The following is a 22,438-nucleotide window of genomic DNA, read 5'->3' as shown; positions in this document are numbered from 1 at the left end:
ATTTCCCCTCTATCCTTAAGCTGTTTAATTGTCATATGTACAGAAACAGGACAATAAAGTTCCAAATTGCAGCAGCATAATAGGTCTATAAACACAATATACTATTATAGATAACATAATAAAATGCAGCAAAGAGGAAGGTAGTGTGGGTTATTACATAAAATTGGAGAATTCAATGTTCATACTGTTGAGCTATAAACTACCCGTGGAATATGAAAAATGTGTTGAGGATGTTAACAAGTTAATGAAGCAGCTGCAGGCCGCGTGATCCCTCCTGTCTCTTTCACCAATGTCTATGGCTGATCCCATGTCTCGTGTTGAATTTCCTGAAGGATCCCCAAAACATTCAACCATCTAAATCTCTAATATCTATCACACTCAGCTTTGAATTTACACCGTGACTGAACACTGCAAGGTAGAAAATTCCAACATCTACTCTCTATTTAGAGACATTTCTCTTCACCTCAGCCCTACAATGTACAAAGGAAATTAGGTCAAAGCTAGGACCATGGGGGAGATGTGATGAATGCTGCACGTATTAGTAATCCTTTGACTTTCTGTCCAATTGTTTGTGTATAGTTCTGAAAGCATCGTACTAATTATCACCTTTTTCTCTTTTCTTTTCTTCTTCAACATTTATTCACCAGTCTTTCATTTTTTTCTAATATCACATATTAGACATTTGCTGCTTCAATAACTACTCTTAATATTTTCCTGTCAGTTTTGTTTCTCATCCAATCATCCTGTAATACTGGCTGAGGCATTTTCTATGTCATCTAAATGCTCTTAATGTTTAATGTTACCACATATATATCCTCTTTAACAAAAATGCATGTAGTAATTTTATTCCAATTATCTACCACCAGAAGATCACTGCCAAAGTTACTAAGAGTCAAAGAGCCTGGACACAGGCCTTTCGACCTAACTTATACATGCCAACCAAGATGCCCCATCTAGTTTAGTTTAGTTTATTGTCAGCCGCGGAAAAACTATGCATGATTACAATCGAGCCATCCACAGTGTACAGATACATGATAAAGGGAATAATCTTGGTGCAAAATAAAGTCCAGTAAAGTGCAAAGTCAAAGGTAGTCCCGTTTGACCGCATTTGGTCCATATCACTTTAAGCCTTCGCATTCCATGTACCTGTCAAAATGTCTCCTAAATCTTGTTATTGTACGTGCCTCAACTAAATTCCTTTTAAATATTTGCCCTCTCATCTTAAACCTATGTCCTCTCGTTCATCATTCCCTCACCCTTGGAAAAAGCCTATGCATTCACCCTATCCATTCCCTTCATACAATCACAATTCGTAAACACTTAAGATTAACCCTCGGCCTCATGCGTTTCAAGGAAAAATCTCCAAGCCTGCCCAACCTTTCCTTGTAGTTCAGGTCCTGTGCATCCTCCACCATCCTTTGCTTTCTACCTTCTGAATCGGTAGCTCGCTCTCCCTAGATCCCATGCAATCTAATCTTCCCTCAACTACATTCTCCAGCAGCTTGTTCCATATACGTACCACACTCTGTGTGAAAATTTGCCCAAAAGAAATGGGTGATGTTTCAGGTCGGGAGAGTCTGAAGAAAGGTTCCGACCCGAATGGTCGCCTATTCCTTTTCTCCAGACATGCTGCCTGATCCGCTAAGTTACTCCAGCATTTTGTGTCTTTCTTCCCCATAGCCCTTTATTCCCTAATCTTTAAATACTTTTAAAGAACTAGTCGCTACAGAAAATTCCATTAAGACTCTCAGAAATGAGTGGTAAATCAATTTACAACTTAAAATTCTGCTTTATTTTGAAACAAAAATAGAAAAACTCAGCAGGTCAGGCAGCATCTGTGGAAAGAGTTTTATAACCCTTCATCAGAACTGGGGTAATTTTAATTTATTGTAATATGTGAGTTAAAGAAGTTTCCAGTGGTGAACTAAAATTATTCACTGCTTTGCTGCAGGATTTTAAAGAAACAAAATACCTTTAAGTGAAACCACAACGAGTAGCAAATGACCAAATATCTTTTATAGGTTTTGCATGTTTACTTTTTGCTTATGACCACCGTAACATATTAAACATATGTTTGGCATTTATAAAAAAGAAAACTAAAATTGGTATGAAACGCAGAAAAGCATTTACGTGTTACAAGCTAACCGCATTTAATACAGGGTGCTAATATAATCAAAGATTTTTAATATAGGGTGCTGATATAATCATAGATTTTTTAATAAAAAGGTATTTGATATTTTTCCAAATTTTCACGAGGAAATTTCATGACCTTATGTTCCTTTATTATTTCAGTGAATACAAAGTGGCCAGATGAAAAATTGGAAATCTATCTTTTTGTGAATGTTTAAAATGCCTCATCTATTATCTATATTACTAAAAGTCTGTTCTTGACCGGTTTTGGCGATCGGTGCTGCGATTTCCGAGAGAACGCCGCCACCTACGGCTGTCATTTTTGGCCACCTCGCTCAGAGCCCCCCTCCGCCACATGCATGCCGAGGATTTTTCCAGTCGATGAAAAATGACAGAGATATTAATGATTTTACAAAATTCCCCATTCTCTCTGCTGCCCCCGCTGGCGGCAGGGGGGATGGACTATAAAACCAGGAAGTGGTGTGCCTCAATTTAGTCTGCAAGCTGGAGGAAGGCAGAGGGTCATGTTTCTCTGCTGTGAATAACACTGAACACATGTCCACACAACTGTAAGTACCCTCAATATGGCTTGAAAATGAAAATATGGTTAAAGTAAAAAAACACTGCCTGCAAATGGTTGTTTGGGGGGTTTGGGTTGAAATAAAAAGGCACTCTCTCTCCCCCTCTCTCCTCCCCCCCCCCCCCCCCCCCCCCCCCCCCCTCCCCCTCTCCTCTTCCCCCTCTCCCCCTCCTCCTCCCCACCTCCTCTCCCCTCCTCTTCCCCCCTCTCCTCCCTCTCTTCTCCCCACTTCTCCTCTCCCCCCTCCTCCCCCTTCTCCTCTCCCCCCTCTCCTCACCCCCTTCTCCTCTCCCCCCCCCCTCCTCCCCTCCTCTCCCCCTCCTCTCCTCTCCACTCCCCACTCTCTCCCCTCTTTTCTCCCCCTCCTCCCCTCCATCACCTCCCCCACCGTCCCTCCCCTAAACCCCCCTCCCCTCCACACACCCCTACCCCCTTCCCTCCACCCCCCTCCCTGCTCCCCACCACTCCCCCCCTGTCCTCAACCCCCTCTCCTCACCCCCCCTCTCCTCTCCCCCTCTCCCTCTCCCCCCCCCTTCCTCTTTCTCTCCCTCTTTTTCTCCCACTCCAACCCTCCATCCCCTCCCCACCACCCCTCCCCCTAAACCCCCCTCCACACACCCCTACGCCCTTCCCTCCACCCTCCATGCTCCCCACCTCTCCCCCCTCCCCTCACCTCTCCCCCTCCCCTCCTCACCTCTCCCCCCCTCTCTCCCCTCTCACTTTCACCCTCTCTCTCTCCTCCCCCCTACACCCCCCATTTTCCCCTCTCACCCACCCTCCCTCTTCTCCTCCTCGCCACCCCCCCCTCTCCTCTAGCCCCTCTCTCTGTGTCTCTGCCCCTTCTCTCTCCTCTCTCTGCTGCTCTCTCACTCTCTACCCACCCCCCCCCCCCCCCCCCCCCCCCTCTAGATGTGACTGCAAGTTGGGGGCTATGCGTCAGTAGATAGGGTGGTTATGGGGTAATAGGAGCAAATTAATAATATTAATATAATATCAAGGGGGGTAATTAGCATGAGTGCGGTGGGGGGGGGGATAGTTAGTGTGTGTGACGCTGCATGCCGCCTCCCCCCCACAACCGCACGTTGGTGGAACAGACCCAACGGGTCTGCACTTGGTCTAGTTATTTTATTATATTACTAAATCTCTGTTCTTGACCACTTTTGGCCTTCTGTGCTGCGATTTCCGAGCGAACGTCGCCACCTACAGCCGTCAATTTTGGCCACCTTGCTCAAAGCCCCCCTCCGCCGCATGTGTGCTGAGGATTTTTCCCGTCGATGAAAAATGACAGAGCTATTAATGTTTTTACAAAATTCCCCATTCTCTCTGCTGCCCCCGTTGGTGGCAGGGGGGAGGGAGGGACTGTAAAACGAGGAAGTGGTGTGCCTCAAATTAATCTCTGCAAGATGGAGCTCTGTCAATTATTCTCTGTCACTCTGAGCTCTGAATGACACTGAACAAATGTCTACAGCACTGTGAGTACACTTAATTTGGTTTGAAAATGAAAATATGGTTAGAGGTAAAAAAGCACTGCCTGCAAATGGTTGTTTGGGTTTGGGTTGAAGTAAAAAGGCACTCTCTCTCTCTCTCCTCCTCTCTCTCCCCACCTCTCTCGCTCTCTCCTATCTCTCTCCCTCTCTCTCTCTCTCTCTCCCCTCTCTCTCTATCCCCCTCTCCTCTCTCCCCCCTCCTCTCTCTCCCCCTCCCCCTCCTCCCCTCCTCCCCCCCCTCCTCTCCTCCTCTCCTCCCTCCTCCTCTCCCCCCTCCTCTCCCCCTCCTCTCCTCTCCTCTCCCCTCTCCTCTCCTCTCCCCCCCTCTCTCCCCTCTCCTCTCCTCTCTCTCCTCCCCCTCTCCCCTCCCTCTCCTCTCCCCCCACCTCTCCTCCTCTCCCCCCTCCTCTCTTGTCCCCCCCACCTCTCCTCTCCCCCCCCTCTCCTCTCCCCACCCCTCTCCTCTCCCTCTCCCTCTCCTCTCCCCGCCTCTCCTCTCTCTCTCCCCAACTCCTCCCCCTCCTCTCCCTCCCCGCCCCTTCTCTCCCGCCTCTCCTCTTCCCCCCCATCTCCTCCCCTCTCTCTTCTCCCCGCCTCTCCTCTCCCCCCATCTTCTGTCCTCCCCTCTCCTCTACCCCCCCTCTCTCCCTCTCTCTCTCTCTCTCCCCTCTTTTTCTCCCCCCTTCTCCCCTCTATCCCCTCCCCCACCGTCCCTCCCTAAACCCCCCCCCCCCCCCCCCACCTCTCCCTCGACCCTCATCTCACCCCCTTTAGCACACCCTCTCTCCCCCTCTCTCCCCCCCCTATCTCCTCCCCCTCTCTCCCCCTCCTCCACTCCCTCCCCTAAACACCCTTCTCTCCACACCCCCCCTACCCTCTTCCCTCCACCCTCCCTGCTCCCCCACCTCACCCCCTCCCAGCACTCCCTTTCTCTCCCGCTCTCATTCTCCCCCTCTCTCTCTCCCTCCCGTCCTCCCCCACCTTTCCCCCCTCACCCACCCTCCCTCTTCTCCTCCTCTCCACCCCCCTATCCCTCTTGCCTTTCTCTCTGTGTCTTTGTCTCTCTCTCTGTCTCTGCCCCTTCTGTCTCTGCCCTCACTCGCTATGCACCCCCCTCCCCCCCCTCTCTAGATGTGACTGCAAGTTGGGGGCTATGTGTCAGTAGATAGGGTGGTTATGGGATAAAAGGAGCAAATTAATAATATTCATATAATATCAAGGGGGGTAATTAGCGTGAGTGCGGGGGGGTGATAGTTAGTGTGTGACGCTACATGCCGCCTCCGCCCCACAACCGCACGTTGGGGGAACAGACCCAACGAGTCTGCACTTGGTCTAGTATCTTCTATATCTATCTATACCATTACTAAAACTCTCATCTTGACCACTTCCTGTCTTTGTTGTAATTAAATTTGCGCAAAAACGATCCCCCATGGAGCTACGATTTTTCGCCACCTTACTCACCATTCTCCTCTGCTGCAAGTCAAATAAGTTTTGTTCCGGTGAAATAGTACAAAAGTTATGAAGGTTTAAAATATGTAAAAAATGCCCCTTCCAGAACCAGCTGTCAATAACGCGGCAAGGAGAAAAGCTGAAGGGACGCAGTGTGTTGAGCAGCACGCGGAGAGTCAGCAGCTCGCGGGTTCTTCTGCGGTGACCAGCACGACCAGCCGGAAGCTGATGAGTGGAACCGGAAGCGTCTGAGTGAAGCCGGAGTGGGACCGGGATCTGCTGTGTGAGGCTGAAAACTGAAGGTGCGGGGTGAGCAGAGTGCGAGCCCCCAGCCCTCCTCACACCCCCCTTCCCCCTCCCCCCTGCTTTCCTCTGCTGCTACCTGTTCCCACCTGCTCCCCCCGCTGCTAACCGCTCCCCCCCATGCTAACCGCTCCCCCCCCGCTGCGAACCGCTCCCCCCCCCATGCTAACCGCTCCCCCCGCTGCTAACCTCTCCCCCCGCTGCTAACCGCTCCCCCCTGCTGCTACCGCTCCCCCCACTGCTACCAGCTCCCCCCACTGCTACCAGCTCCCCCCTCCCTCCTCTCCCCTCCCCTTTCCCCCTCCCCCGCCACTGGTTAGTGTGTGTGTGTGTGGGGTGGTTTAGTATGTGAGTGGCGTCGCAGTCCGCGCCCCCCCCCCCCCCCCCCCCCCCCCCCCCCCCGCGTGTTGAGGGGACGGGACCCAACGGGTCCCACTTTTTCTAGTACATAACTAAAACTTGTGCTCTTCCGGTTTGCATAGTTTTTCTATTTGCGCAAAGACGGTACACGATAGCGCTATGATTTTTCGCCACCTTACTCACCATTCCCTTGTGCTGCAAGTGCAACATGTTTTGTTGCAATTGATGGGGTTTTTTTTAAAGCTATTGAGGTTTATATATCTTCAAAACCACACATGCGCAGATTGGCCTCTTCTACTGCCAGTCAGCGCCGAGCAGATTTTGTCTCCTCTACTGTCATTCAACGCCACTGCCCGGACAGCGACACCCTTTCCTGCATCGTGTCCGTTTCCGCCTCACTCTCAAACTCCTCTCTTCCCCCTCACAGTAACATGTCTACCTTCTCCCCAAACACCGGCGGCGGCTGTGGGGGACGGGTGGTTCAGTGAAGGCCCTGGTCCCGTCTCTCTCTCCCTCACTCACCTCTCTCCCTCTGTCCACTCCAGCACAGCCCTCGCTCAGTCCGTCCCCGTCCTGCCCGACTGCCCGCTGCTGCCACTTGGCCCCTCCCCGCACGCCCGCTTCTACGCTCGGCCCGCCCCCGCTCCCTGCCCACTACCGTTTTTGCGCAAATAAAAAAAACACGCAAACCGGAAGAGCACAAGTTTTAGTTATGTACTAGACCAAGTGGGACCCATTGGGTCCTGTCTCTCCCTCACTCGCCCCTCTCCCTCGCCCGCCCTCTGCGACAATGGCGGTCCCATCTACCTGTCCCCCAGTTGAATAGCCGCGACAGTCCGTCTCCTCCGCTGCCGCCACCACTGCTGCTGCTGCGGTAACTGACCCTCACACCCTCTCGGAGATCTTCTCCACCAGCTCGTCGAAACTCATGGTGCCCACCATTACGAACCCCAACTCCATCCCCCGACCTCGCAGCCCGGCCTGGCGGCGGGTGTGCACGGCGGGGGCGGGCCGAGCGGCAGCAGCAGGCTGAGCCCGAGTGGGCAGAGGGAGGGAAGGAGAGTCGGGTTGCAGGGTGGATGTTGCGAGGAGTTTGAGACACACACACACACACACACACACACACACACACACACACACACACACACACACACACACACACACACACACACACACACACACACACACACACACACACACACACACACACACACACACACACACACACACACACACACACACACACACACACACACACACACACACACACACACACACACACACACACACACACACACACACACACACCAAACTAATCCAATCATCAAGTCAACGGGATCGAAACGTCAGCTAACAATGAATGACCTGTGGAGGAAGGAACTGTAGATGTTGCTTTTTATGGAGGGAGGGAGTGATTGGGGGTAGGGGAAAGGAGAGGGAGGGAGAGGTGAGGGAGGGAGGGATTGGGAGAGGGGAGGAGTGGAGGGGAAATCCTGGGAAGGTGAGGAGGCAGTGGGGGGATTGAGGGAGAGGAGGGGGTAGGGAGGGAAAGGGGGAAAAGTGGGGGAGGTGAGGAGGAGGAATGGGGATGAGGGGGAATGGAGGGAGAGGGGGGAGTGGGGAAGGTAGGGAATGGGGAATAGAGGGAGAGGAAGGCAGTGGGGGAGGTCAGGATGGATAGTGGGGGAGATAGGGGGGGTTGAGGAATGGGAGTAGAGGGATAGGACGGGGTAGGGAAGGCAGAGGAGTTATGGAGGGAGGGAGGAAATGACTGAGGGTAGGGGAAAGGAGGATGGCAGAGCTGAGGATTGGGGAGGGGAGGAGGAGAGGGGAATGATGAGGGAGGGCGAAGAGGAGGAGAAGTGCTGGGGATGAGGTGAAATGAGCCACGCCTGCGCAGTTGGGGGCTATGCGTGAGTGGTGGAATATTGCGTTGGGGGAACGGGTTGGGGGAGCAGACCCAACGGGTCTGCACATAGTCTAGTATAAATATAAAGCAACTTATATTGTTCACCCGAGTACAACACCAAGATGGTTCACATCCGTTGATAAGAAATTCAAGAATTGTCATTGTAAAGTCAAGCACATCTATTCCGTTGCCAGGAAGAACCCACAAACAGCTGTAAGTATAAGTTCTACTGATCTGTTTTTCTGTTGATGTTGGTTGGGAAGGAAATGTTGGTCAGACACGCATGAAACTAAATATTCTTAATTGTGAGATGACTAACTTCCTGCAGTATATGTTCAACAAAAAGTACTTTGTGAATGTCCTTGATTATAGGGTGCTCAGGGCGATGATCAATATGGTGGAGCAAGTTGGTGCTAATCCATTTGCCATCACAGAACCTTTTGATGATTTACCAAATTTCTCATCGGATGGGCTTTGTGGGAAATGGTAATTTCCTACAAGGTACCATTGAGTTAAAATGCATAACATTTATGTAACACAGCCAGTGGATCAAAGATGGCGCCCAACCCAGACGACCCTTTGTGTGCTAGTCACAGACGTGCATCTGCAATCACGCATTACAATCACTCCACTCTTTTAAATGTCTATTCCTACAGCAAAACGTATTTGTTATTCCCTTTATCATGTATCTGTACACTGTGAATGACTTGATTGTAATCATGTATATTTTTCCGCTGACTGGTTCGTACGCGACAAAATATTTGGACCCGGTGGACTGAATAGTAAGTGAGAAGTAAAGACAGCGGACAGTACGGCCATCTGTTACTTCCAGGAAATGTATGATGTGTTGGAATCTTTCAAAAGGGTGAAGAATAAAGGAAAATTGTCAACCAGTCACATTCACAGAAAGGAATGCCATCTAACATGACAAAATAGAAAGCATCAAAACGATATGAAAATAATTACTGTTGCCAGGAGTAAGGGCATATAAGAAAATGATTTTAAATTAAAATCACATGCGAGTTAGAACATAGAAAGAAAGGACTGCAGGTATCATGTTTGGTATTATGGAAGGTAATAGGTTTTCATTCACAAAAAGGAAATGTAACACTTTTCAGATCAAAATTATGATGTAGCCTATTCATTTGCCCATCATTAAAAATATTGGTCAGCAAATCATGCATTTTTCTTCGTTGAACTACATCCTATCAGAGAGTGCATAGACACAAATTGCTGGAGTAACGCAGTGGGACAGGCAGCATCTCTGGAGAGGAATGGGTGACGTTTCGGCTCGAGACCCTTCTCAGTCTCGACCTGAAATGTCTCTCCAGAGATGCTGCCTGTTCCGCTGAGTTACTCCAGCATTTTGTCTATCTTCGGTTTAAATCAGCACTGCAGTTCCTTCCTAAATACTCCTAACAGAGTGACTGTTTGGGCTAAGGAGAATATACACTATGCATTTATTAATCTTGTATATTGGCTCATCGTTTTCATTAAGTTAGGGTAAAAAAAATATATATATATATTGCCCATGAGTTTTGATACATTTCCTCGCTTATTTCCTCGCATACTTGGTTCAAGCCATGGAATTCCCCTCCCAAAACAATTCATGGGATTCTCCCTAAAATTGCTACATTTTCCATTTTGATCCACATGCTACTTGTGCCTTCCTTCTCCACCCCCGTAGAAAGCCCCAAGGGTTGCAGATGGCTTTCATAAATCATTACAAAGATGCTTATTTATTTTTCCTTTCACAATGAAGCATTCTTAAAAAGTATGTCCATCCATTAGCATTACTCCCTTTAACATCACTTCGGATCTTACCTCAATGGCTGAATATTCCATCCATCAACCACTTTTCCCCTCTGAGGTGCATTTTCGGAAATCTTTGCCTGCAGTCCTTTTCTCCCATGTTTCCCTTTTTCCTCCTTTCCCATTCTCCCATTTCTTTACCCGTCCCCCACATACAGTGTCATTCCTTAATAACCCACTCCACCACCTCCACTACCCAGACTTCCTATCTATCTTCCTACCAGCCTTCATTCTTACTCCCTACCTATATGCTTTTCTCTCCATATTCCCCATTCCTATCTGTTTCCTCTTCATCATTACCTGACAGTTATATGACCATACATCCATGCATCCTTCCTGCTCGGTATATGGAAACTCAAATTTGACAGGTTCCCATATGCGAGGTGATAAAAGATCCATCAATGCATTATAAGACGTATTTCTCTGACTTATTTAGCATACTCTTGACTGTGAGTGGCTTTTATCGTTGGAAGAATCTGCTCATCTTTTTAACACTTTATCTTTTAAATTGGCATTAAAAAAACAAAAGTGAAAATTACACCTTGCATTTCACAAATAAACAGCATTTCGAAACAAAGAAGAAATCTGTTCTTATTTGCTAATGTTACACACACATACACAAACACGTGCACGTGCACGTGCACTCACATCAAAACAACTTGCAATTCCAATTCCATAAATCAGTGACATCAGACGGTCCACATTTCAGAAGAGTACAATGCATTACCACTATTGTGTACCTGTTGTATTGGAACTGAAGAAGAAATTCTAGGCATGTAAGTCTGAGATATAGTCTTTGTGCCTGAATGATCACCATCTCCTGTGTTGATTCAAATTAATAATTGACTTTGTATGCCCTTGACTAACATTCATGCCATGAATCAGAATGGATTCAAGTTCAAGTTCAAGTGAGTTTATTGTCATGTGTCCCTGATAGGACAATGAAATTCTTGCTTTGCTTCAGCACACTTCCCTAATCTCAGTACACGTTTATCATCACAGCGCCTGGTTATTCCCTCATCTTTTTGGTCCAAATTTGACCAAGGTGTACAGGTATGGGCACATATGGCTTCACAGTTCATTACTTGATCATTTGAAGTGGGTTTCTGTTAATGACAGCATGTGCAATGAAAGTGGAAGCTGCAGAATGCAAATGCTGCTCCTCTCATCCATGGTGAGGTATTCCTGCTTCAACATGCAGATTGCCATACAAAGAATTAGACATATCTGACGGATCCCTCCCCATCCAACTGATCAATATATATGTTGACAGTGCCTGTAAAAGCCTTCCATCATATATTACAAATTACTATTCACCCTATTATCTGAGAAATAGTGAAACAATGCGAGGATAAAAAAAACAAGAGAAGCACGGTGGCACAGCGGTAGAGTTGCTGCCTTACAGCGCCAGAAACCCGGGTTCAATCCTGACTACGGGTGCAGTCTGCATAGAGTTTTACGTTCTCCCCATGACCTGCGTGGGTTTTCTCCAGGAGCTGCGATTTCCTTCCACACTCATAAGATATGCAGGTTTGTAGGCCATTTTTGCTTGGTAAATATAAATTGTCCCTAGTGTGTGTAAGATAGTGTTAGTGTGCGGGGATCGCTGGTTTACACGGGCTCAGTGGGTCGAAGGGCCTGTTTCCCTGCTGTATCTCTAAACTAAACTAAAGTAAATGTAATGTTCATCAAACACCTTTGCTTAATCCACAAATTTCTATGGAACATGCTGGTGAGCAAGAATTCTTTCCTCCATTTCCTCCTATAGTCAATCAAGCAAACATTATCTGAAGAAGGGTCTCAACCCGACACGTCACCCATTCCTTCTCTCCAGGGATGCTCCCTGTCCCGCTGAGTTACTCCAGCATTTTGTGTCTTTCTTTGGTTTAAACCAGCATCTGCAGTTCCTTCCTAAACATTATCTTGACCTTCCTTCCTACTCCATCCCTGAGGCCATGTGCCTTTATTTCATTTATTTCCTCTCTCTCAGGTCATTTACCACAAAGAACAATAATCTTGGTCGCATCATGTTATTTCAACAAAACTTTCCCAACCAACATTTATTCTTGGCAACATTGTCAGGTACAATTATTCTCAATATTTAAATCCAGCAGCCCCATAGAACTTTAAAAAGTTCGCTCTCAACACTTCTGTACCTGAATCTACTTGTTCATTTTCCAAGTTCTGAGTACATTATTTCCTCTCAAACCTTCATTGATCTATCCAACATAGTTAAATCATAGTCTTAATTGTTAGTTTTCCATAGAAAAAGTACGGATAAAAGTCACAAATGACAGCAGGATCCTGTGTACTTTTTACTCATCTTAAATTCCTACAACAACCTTTTAACCACATCAGTGGTGCGCATCTCAAGTGGAATCCCATGCACTTAATTTCACTATTACCTATACGATGGCAACCAGATAACTTACAGCACAGGCATTTTTTACTGGGTTCCTTACAATTGGGTCCAAGTGCACAAAAAGTCTCCACTCAGTCTTAATTCTCATTCAGATCTCCTTGATAGTCATTTGTCATTTCCAAAGATATCTATGCTGAATACACTCAACTCAAGCTCTTCAACACTTAGCTAAATTTCTCTCTTGTTTTTGAGGTATCATAATGCTTGTTCTACATCCTGTCATCATTCCCTCCAGTTAAATATTTTTAGAACAAAGCCATCATCTTTATTCGTGCTGATTCCAGATGTAGTTTACAATCTAATAGTCAATCTGAAGGACAATCTGAAGGAAAAACTTAGATTGAGAACTCAGAAAATGTTGATCAAGACATGTTATGATATTGAGAAATGTGGAGGAGTTTGCTCACAGAAAAATTAGTAGAATTTGCCATTCACCCATCAAAAGATTTCAAGCTCAAATGCCACTCCTGAAACTTGAGCATAAAAATCTTGACTCCCATTGCATTATTGAGCAACCACTGCAATGTGGAAGTAACACCCACCATATATATTCATATCACATATATTTGGTTCCATGGACATCAATAGAAATGTTTGTGCAGAACAGAGTACAATTGTTGGACAATACTTTTTTGTGACTATTAGTGGCTGTTTCTTGTTATTGTCCTTTTTCATTCACAATCACAATTTTGCCATAGAAATCGTGCGACATGAATGACAAAATGATTTGTTAGCGAGATTTGATCAATATGTGTGGAACTTCTACATACATAAGACCAATGGCCCTTATTGCTTATAAATTAGATTTCTAAATTCAAAGTATGCAACTCATTCAAAACTCAATTCAGAAAGCTGTTCAACATTTGCACTTGCAATTGTCTGCAATGAGGAGATCAATGCCAATGAAGGCAAGACAACTCAAAACGGAAGAAACCACAAACCTGATACAACTTGTCAATGGGAAAAATGAAGCAGCATAGTTGGTACTCCCACTTGAAAGGAGGAGCCATTGCATTTACTGTTGTGTGAGTAAGCATCTTCATATAAAAAGCAACATGTATTGTTTCTGAAAAGACCTCTTCATCGGACCAACTATTTCATAGGATAAGTTATCGGGAGACTGAACTGAATCAAGATTTTGAGGATATAAAATATTGGTATGTTTGTCAAACTTTAACTGTCATTCTACTTGTACGGTACTGTATAATTTATAAACAACATGTTACATTTCTGGAACCCTTCCTAAATGTGGAATATATATATAATGCACAAGCAAACAGTTGTTAAGCAACACATGGTGTAACACATGCTTTAATTGTTGGTAGTTGTAAAAACTAAATGATTTTAATCTTTTGAACATTTTCATGATGAACTATTTTTAAAAAACATATTATTTTGAAGTAGATATTTCATGTCATGCGATAAGTTTTATCTTTCACACGGTGCTATTCTTGATTTATGATAATTACATTGGTTCACACCTTCCTTTCTATCATTATTCAAAAATTCTATAAATACTTTACAGATCTGAACAACAAACATGGCTCCAACAGAGGGTGGTGTAATTCTGTTGCTATTAACTATCACCTTGGTCAATGGACTTGGATATTATAGGTATAATAATGCACACTATTCAACTGGTAAGTGTTCATGTTGTAGTAACTGTGTGGTTTAATTAAGCAAACTATTCCAAAATGAAAACATGGCACAGCTCTATGAGGCTTCAGTTTTGTTCCTTGCTTCCAAATGATAGTTTTGGCAAATAACCTTTTAGTTTAATTTTCTTCCCAATTCCATACCCAAAGCTTAGTTTACAATATCCTCATACACGGTTCTCAATTTGTGCATCACCAAAATGGGTAGACAAACCAATCATACATTTTTCCAGACAGCATGGAATGCATAAGGAATCAGAATGACATGCTCTCCAATTTTCTGTCCCTCCCAAAGCTGAATACTTCACCAGCTTCTCAGACAACAAGGGTGAGCCTGGGTCACTCCTGTACAAACTTGTAGCCAAGCAATCACTGGCATAACATGCTTGTGCACTGCCTCGACAATACAAATTTATGAACATAGACACTATACGGAATAATATATTTGATCACCACAATTGCCAAATAATAAACAATACAAGACATGATATTTATGGATCAAGAAACATAGGAACAGCTTTTTTTTAATGGGCTATGTAAGGACAATTATTGTGATAAATAACTCAGCAAGTCACAAAATATTAATTTTGTTGCAGATGTTGTTATCATGCTGACCTATTTAAATTTCAATAGCATTGTTGATCTTCAAATGAACTTTCATGGGAAAAAGCATCACCAACAGATTTGTGAATGTTTGATACCAAATAAGATGAATGACATAAAATATCTGATATGTGCAGAGGAGAGAAATCACAATAAAACCAATGAAAATTAGTATTTACACCAATCACTTTTTCATCTATTTTTAATATAAATTCCAGTTTCAATTCTGGTAGTTTTTTTTTTAACTGGTTTCTTATATGCTCATACCAGAAATGGGAAAAGCCTTGTTTGGAGGAGATGAAAATGGGAGTGTAGGTATTACATTGTAATAGATTCAATAGTGGTTGATGTTTTGAAGTTAAGTTCATATGGTTTTGTTATAAATATTGTTTTCAAACCCGTAAAGTGCACTGAATGATTTACAATAATGCGTTGGTGTTGATGTACATGGTCCATAAGTTTTACAGTTTAAAACTAATCAGTCTAAGCTAAACTAACATATTTGCATGTTAGCAAATTTCAGCAAACCGATTTAAAAGGCAGATATGAATTGGTAGAAATTAATGGGTTATGGATATTTAGTGGGAACTCAATAGCACTTATATAATCATAATTTAGTTGGACAGATAGAAGATACCTGTGATAATATACATGAAATAAGCAACAATCCAAAAGGAAAACAATTATGAAAAGTAATATTCTGAAAGTGTACTTTGAAGCCATTAAGTGATGTACAGAGTATAAGGCCACATTGAACGTGCAATTAAAAAAAATGAATAGTGCATAGGAATTAAATTCAGAATTTCTTCATTATCCCACTGGCATTGATTGAAATGTTTTTAAAAATGGATACAAGGATTAAATGGACTGTGTAGAACATGTTATATTACTTTTTTAATACTGCTCCAGAAGCATAATAAGCCCAATTTTGGATGTAAAATTATTGTGATATGCTCAAGATTAATTCAAAAGATACAGGGAAAAAAATACTGGCTTCAGTGGGAAGAAAGAGTTAAAACCATGCATTTCATAATAGACAATAGACAATAGGTTCAGGAGTAGGCCATTGCACAATAGGTGCAGGAGGAGGCCATTCGGCCCTTAGCGCCAACTCCGCCATTCAATGTGATCATTGCTGATCATCCCCAATCAGTACCCCATTCCTGTCTTCTTCTCATATCCCCCAACTCCACTATCTTTAAGAGCCCTATCTAGCTCTCTTGAAAGTATCCAGAGAATCAGCCTCCACCGTCATCCGAGGCAGAGAATTCCACAGACTCGCTGTGTGAAAAAGTGTTTCCTCATCTCCGTTCTAAATGGCTTACCCCTTATTCTTAAACTGTGGCCCCTGGTTCTGGACTCCCCCAACATCGGAAACATGTTTCCTGCCTCTAGCGTGTCCAAACCTTTAACAATCTTATATGTTTCAATAGGATCTCCTATCATCCTTCTAAATTCCAGAGTATACAAGCCCAGCCGCCCCATTCTCTCAGCATATGACAGTCCCACCCTCCCGGAAATTAACCTTGTAAACCTACGCTGCACTCTCTCAATAGCACAAATGTCTTTCCTCAAATTAGGGGACCATAACTGCACACAATACTCCAGGTCTCACTAGGGCCCTATACAACTGCAGAAGGACCTCTTTACTCCTATACTCCTCCTCTTGTTATGAAGGCCATAAATACATAGCCATGAAGGTCATGACAAAAATACAAATTCATATCTCACTGCTACTAAAATATATAGCCCACTCACAACTCGTGTAAATTCAGATCATTCTTGTGAATTGCATTTATCCTTGGAAAAGAACGAGAACAAATGACAGGATTTGTAGAATCAGGACAAAATATCAATACGGTAATATCACTTGCACTCAATGTTCCAAGATTTAAACCAGAAATGTCATACTTTCATAATTTCAATATTGCTCTGGCAAAGTTTGCAAGAAATTGTAGGCAACTAGATTTTTTACAACCCCAAAGTTACAATTGAGAACAAAATAATATGTAATAAAACATATCAGTTGCACCAATATATTCTCATTAAAAATTACATTCCGATCCTTAAAATTGTCTTTCATTTACCTTCCCAACCGAGGAGACAAGCAGAATACATGATCGCATCATGGACCATGGTCATTGTGGACTATTCTACATTGTTACTTTAGGGTTGTTAACGTAGCCTATTTGCACAATGTGAAATGCAATGCCTATCACTCATCATGCATTTATATATTCATGTCCTCCAGTATTTTCCACTGGAAGGTGGGCTGGATTTCATCTTAATCGGATATTGTAAATTATGCCTCATGAAGGTGGTTGGTAGGATAATCAGGTGGGAATTGACAACCACATGTAAGAGAGAAGATTAGAATGGAATGAGGGAATATATGGAATTGCTTTGAGAGTGTGCACAGACTCATTTAGCTGAATGGCCTCCTTTTATGTCATGAAGTATGCAATAAAATAGCATAGGACAAATTAATAGCATGCAACATACTGCACAGAGCAGCACGACAGCGGCCATGTTAAAAATTACATACAAATCCTTATTTTGACCATTCTGAGTACTATCAAAGACAAGTACTATCAAAGACAAGATACTGAATAGATGTAAAAAATTAACGTAGGGGAGGAGGGCGGGGAGTCAAAGAATAAATGCAACATTTGCTTGCTACGTTGGCAAACAAGGGCACAGCTTTAGCCTAGCACTATCATGTGATTATGAGAACCTGAAATGAGACAGAAAGCAATTACAAAAGAATAAAGAAAGAAAAGTGCCAAGGTCTAATAAATTTGCATATGATTATCATGTAGTCTCGCTGAAAAACATAGCTTGAGGATGGTTAATTCATTTCGAAAAAGTGTCCAATGTTTTAATGAACTACTGAAATAAGAAAATAAACTCTATATACTACAAAACTGGATTTTTTCCAAACTCCCTCACATATCAGTGATTTACAGAAATAGATGTCCTAAATCCAACTCAATCAGATGCAAAAAATATCTCAAATTTATTCTATAGTGCAATGGGCTGGATCCACTTGGACCCCAGTCTGCAATCTGCATTCCCAAACTGGCCACATTCACCAGGATGGAAGCAGAGGATCTACCTTGCCCTCTCTCTCTTCATCTTGGAATTGGGTAACAATTGCTATGCCTCAGGTAGTACAAAGGCCCAGGAATAGGCCTTGTAGGCTTTGGCAGGTCAAAGCTGAGGGTGGTGCTTTGACTTCTGCCACAGCAGAGACTTTAAAAAAAACTGAATGGCGTGAAGGTTAATGTAAGTTATTTGAACAATTTTAATTAATAAAGGTAATAAAGTAATTGCAAATCATTAAAAATCATTAAATTGAAGTGTTAAAAAAATGTATTCCATTTGCGAAAATCCTGACTGAAATACATGAGGTCTTCGACATTATATCAGTTTACACTGGACAGTAGAGGTAATTTCTAGTTTAGTGCCCAGTAACTACAGCAAGCGTAGTAAAATCTATCACCCAATTAGTCCCAGCGTGTCCATATAAAACAAAGAGTCCGATTAACTCAGGTGTTTTCCTTTGGCCATCCATCCTTGACCCATTGACCCAAATGCTACATTCATTTGAAAAAAATTAAGGCAGGTGAATTAAAGAGCCAAGGAACGTACAAAACAATAAAGACCATGCAGGTATAAAAATTTCCAATGAGGCGTCAGTTACTAGAATCTAATTATGGATAAAAAAGTGACCAGAAGGAAAATAAACCACTATAGTAATAATGAAACAAAAGAATCACTTTAAAGTTTAGACATCTATTATTCTTGAGGGTTCTCCTAATTTAAATTTCTTCACTGTTTTCCTTGTGATTTATTTCTTCTTTTCAACATTAGTCTCAGCAAAGATCATTGACCTCAGCCTTTCACCAAGGTTTCACAAATGAAACTTTTTAAAACACAGTCCACCAAAAAAAAAAAAATCCAATTAAGAATAACACAGATGCTATTATAATACAATTCTAAGTTGAATGGGAAAAATCCAACATTATTTGAAATACATTCAGACGCACAGTGTCTGCAGTCTTTTTAAGGTTAGAGAGTGTTCCAGTCTAATTGGTCTTAAGAAAGAACAGTGTCTTGGTGAGACCACACCTGGAGTATTGCGTACAGTTTTGGTCTCCTAATCTGAGGAAAGACATTCTTGCCATAGAGGGAGTACAGAGAAGGTTCACCAGACTGATTCCTGGGATGTCAGGACTTTCATATGCGACTTTCACTCGTTAGAATTTGGAAGATTGTGGGGGGTTCTTATAGAAACTTACAAAATTCTTAAGGGGTTGGACAGGCTAGATGCAGGAAGATTGTTCCCGATGTTGGGGAAGTCCAGAACAAGGGGTCATAGTTTAAGGATAAGGGGGAAATCTTTTAGGACCGAGATGAGGAAAACCTTTTTCACACAGAGAGTGGTGAATCTCTGGAATTCTCTGCCGCAGAAGGTAGTTGAAGCCAGTTCATTGGCTATATTTAAGAGGGAGTTAGATGTGGCCCTTGTGGCTAAAGGGATCAGGGGGTATGGAGAGAAGGTAGGAACAGGATACTGAGTTGGATGATCAGCCATGATCATATTGAATGGCGGTGCAGGCTCGAAGGGCCAAATGGCCTACTCCTGCACCTATTTTCTATGTTTCTATTGCCTTCCATCACAGTGAGGAATGTGGATTCCACTGTGGTGGATGTCTATGTTAAATTGTGTTAAATGGTATAGTTGGTTTTCACTTAGTGTGGCTGTATGGTAACTCATATTTCATTGTACCTTAGTTGGTTAAGTGACAATAAATACGAACTTGAAGTTGAATGACAAGTTGTTTCTCTGCTCGTAATTGTATAAATTTTAACCACATAGAGCTGACATGGCTTAGTCGGTAATAATCTTGCCTGACTCAGAAGGGTGTGGCGTAAAGCTCATGGTCAAAACAGACAGTTCAGTGCAACGAACGTGGCATTGTCAGTGGTTAGGGTGTTGGTGCGTTTGTACTAAATTCAGCCCTGAGCATTGATATTATAAAGAGGATAAAATAAAACAAATTTAAACAAAAACTTATGCATGTATGATCACTACATGAGTATCATCAGTTAGCTGCTGGATCACAGAAAAAATATTTATTTAGTACAAATGATAACATTTTATTTTAAAAATGAATATCAATGCCAACCTGAAATGAAATAAAAACATAATTCCCAGTATTCAGCTGATAAACACATTTTCTTTTGTAAATAACAATGTATTTCCAAAATATGTATTTAAACAGAAAGAATACATAAAATAAGTCAATTTTCGCACCTCATAAGCAAAGCTATTAAAAAAATTGTTAAGTTTCCTTTTTTCTTTAAAGTGAGCTCATTTTTTTGTTTACTTTTTCATGTATAACTTGATTAAAATCAGTCACAAATATTTTTGATAGGCAAAGGCAAAGAAACAGTTACAATTAAAGCTACTAGTCACTTTTTTTTTTAAAAGCAATAAGAAAATAGTTGTGTCAAGTTGTTCTCGCAGAGAAGTGAGGCAAACTAATTTTGCTGGAGTAGCTTTGAAGAGGAAAGTATAAACACATTGTGCAATGTTGGGAATTCAGTTAGAAAAAATAATGCAATCAAATTATTACTTCTTTCTTAAATTGTGTAAATCTGACATTTCATTGTCTTTTTGAAGCTTCAACAAAAATCAAACACTGCCTTAGGAAGCAAAAGTTGTATTTGTTTTAATGATGTACAAAGTACAAACTCTGACTGCAACATCAGCTACATGCGAACAACTGAGAACATCTTAACATTTATATTCTACATAATTTCTTCCTCACTTCAAACATTAATGAACACAATATTCCACATAAATTATTTCAGGACATCCAAAAGATCACTTATGGCAACCTAATTCCAGATTTTACTTACGATACAATACGATATGATAGAACTTTATTTATCCCAGGAGGGAGATTAATTTGTACTTGTAAATAAATCCAAAGTAAGAATGAAAGCATTGATAAAGTTCCACAGTATTTTATTGACTTTCCCCAAAACAGGTCATCGAAACACAGATCGAAGTGATGACAGCTCGGAAGAAAATCGAGGTTCTGTTATCTCAGTGAACAGAGGTGAGAAATAGGCTAACATTACACACAATATTAATAGAAACATAGAAAATAGGAGGCCATTCGGCCCTTCGAGCCAGCACCGCCATTCATTGTAATCATGGCTGATCGTCCCCTATCAATAACCCGTGCATGCCTTCTCACCATACCCCTTGACTCTACTAGCCCTAGAGCTCTATCCTACTCTCTCTTAAATCTATCCAGTGACTTGGCCTCCACTGCCCTCTGTGGCAGGGAATTCCATAAATTCACAACTCTCTGGGTGGAAAAGTTTTTTCTCACCTCAGTCTTAAATGACCTCCCCTTTATTCTAAGACTGTGGCCCCTGGTTCTAGACTCGCCCAACATTGGGAACATTTTCCCCGCATCTAGCTTGTCCAGTCCTTTGATAATTTTATGTTTCTATAAGATCCCCCTCATCCTTCTAAACTCCTATGAATACAAGCCTAGTCTTTTCAATTTTTACTCATATGACAGTCCCACCATCCCAGGGATCAATCACGTGAACCTACGCTGCACTGCCTCAATCACAAGGATGTCCTTCCTCAAATTAGGACACCAAAACTGTACACAATACTCCAGATGTGGTCTCACTAGAGCCCTATACAACTGCAGAAGAACCTCTTTACTCCTATACTGAAATCCTCTTGTTATGAAGGCCAACATTCCATTAGCTTTCTTCACTGCCTGCTGTACTTGTAAGCCAACTTTCAGTGACCGTGTACAAGGACGCCCAGGTCTCGCTGCACCTCCCCCTTACCTAACTTAACCCCATTGAGATAATAGTCTGCCACCTTGTTTTTGCCGCCAAAGTGGATAACCTCACATTTATCTATATTAATGCATTGCAATCATTAATAGCATTAAGATTATTGTAGGGGAGTAAGAAATCTGGTTTATTAATGGCTGTCTTCTGGATTAACATGCATTCCCTGTAATGCGTTTGTCCATCTACTCCCATTATGCTTGGTGCTCTATCACTTTCCACTGTGGTGTTGGGTGAACCATTCTGTACAACATCCTACCTTTCCAATTCACTCAGATTTCCATCATAAATCTTCCCTTTGCAGCTGCATCTTTCCACAAGCACTTGTCTATCTTTTTACAAATAGAGTTTTGCGTATCAAACATGATCATGATTTTTTTGCTTCAATATAGTCACAATGAAATCCTTCTCCAATAGGTGACTTACTTCAACTATCAAAATCAGGTTCCCTCCAGTTAACAAAGTCCTGAGTTTAATCAATACTATATCTGTCTCTAATTGCAAAGTGATGGAAATCAAATCAGAATGGAATAGGGGTTAAAATAAAATACAAAATAATAGCTTGATTAGTACATTTTGAACAATGGAAAAAAATGTGTTCCCTTTAGAAAGCTTCCAATCCAACTCAAATCACCTCAAAAGTGAACCAATGTCATAAGAAATTAAAACATAAATCAACAGCAACCTGTTACTCGTCTTGATGGGGAAGAATTCAGCTGTTCAGGCAATACGCCTGGTCCACCAATCCATTTGATTATGGGTGACCTGTTTCTCAGCTTCATTTATTGTTAAGTGTCTATAGAAATACTTTCATGTAAATCTCTCAATGTAATG

General features: G+C 42.7%; 2 protein-coding genes across 2 annotated transcripts in view; one reads left to right on the top strand and one right to left on the bottom strand.

Moving 5' to 3' along the window:
• Positions 1 to 22,438, bottom strand: part of nt5dc1 (5'-nucleotidase domain containing 1) — a 439,504-nt gene that overhangs the window by 214,809 nt on the left and 202,257 nt on the right.
• Positions 13,484 to 22,438, top strand: part of LOC129697703 (collagen alpha-1(I) chain-like) — an 82,753-nt gene continuing 73,798 nt past the window's right edge. Inside the window, exons 1-3 of the mRNA XM_055636411.1 lie at positions 13,484 to 13,609; positions 13,978 to 14,092; positions 20,770 to 20,841. Coding sequence (XP_055492386.1) covers positions 13,993 to 14,092; positions 20,770 to 20,841 — 172 coding nt within the window. The 5' untranslated portion in view covers positions 13,484 to 13,609; positions 13,978 to 13,992. The remainder of the gene's footprint in view (positions 13,610 to 13,977; positions 14,093 to 20,769; positions 20,842 to 22,438) is intronic.

This window comes from Leucoraja erinacea, chromosome 5 (genome assembly GCF_028641065.1).
Source record: "Leucoraja erinacea ecotype New England chromosome 5, Leri_hhj_1, whole genome shotgun sequence".
Classification (NCBI taxonomy): Eukaryota; Metazoa; Chordata; class Chondrichthyes; order Rajiformes; family Rajidae; genus Leucoraja; species Leucoraja erinaceus.
Note: the sequence above shows the minus strand (reverse complement) of the source record. Positions and strands in the feature narration are given on the sequence as shown.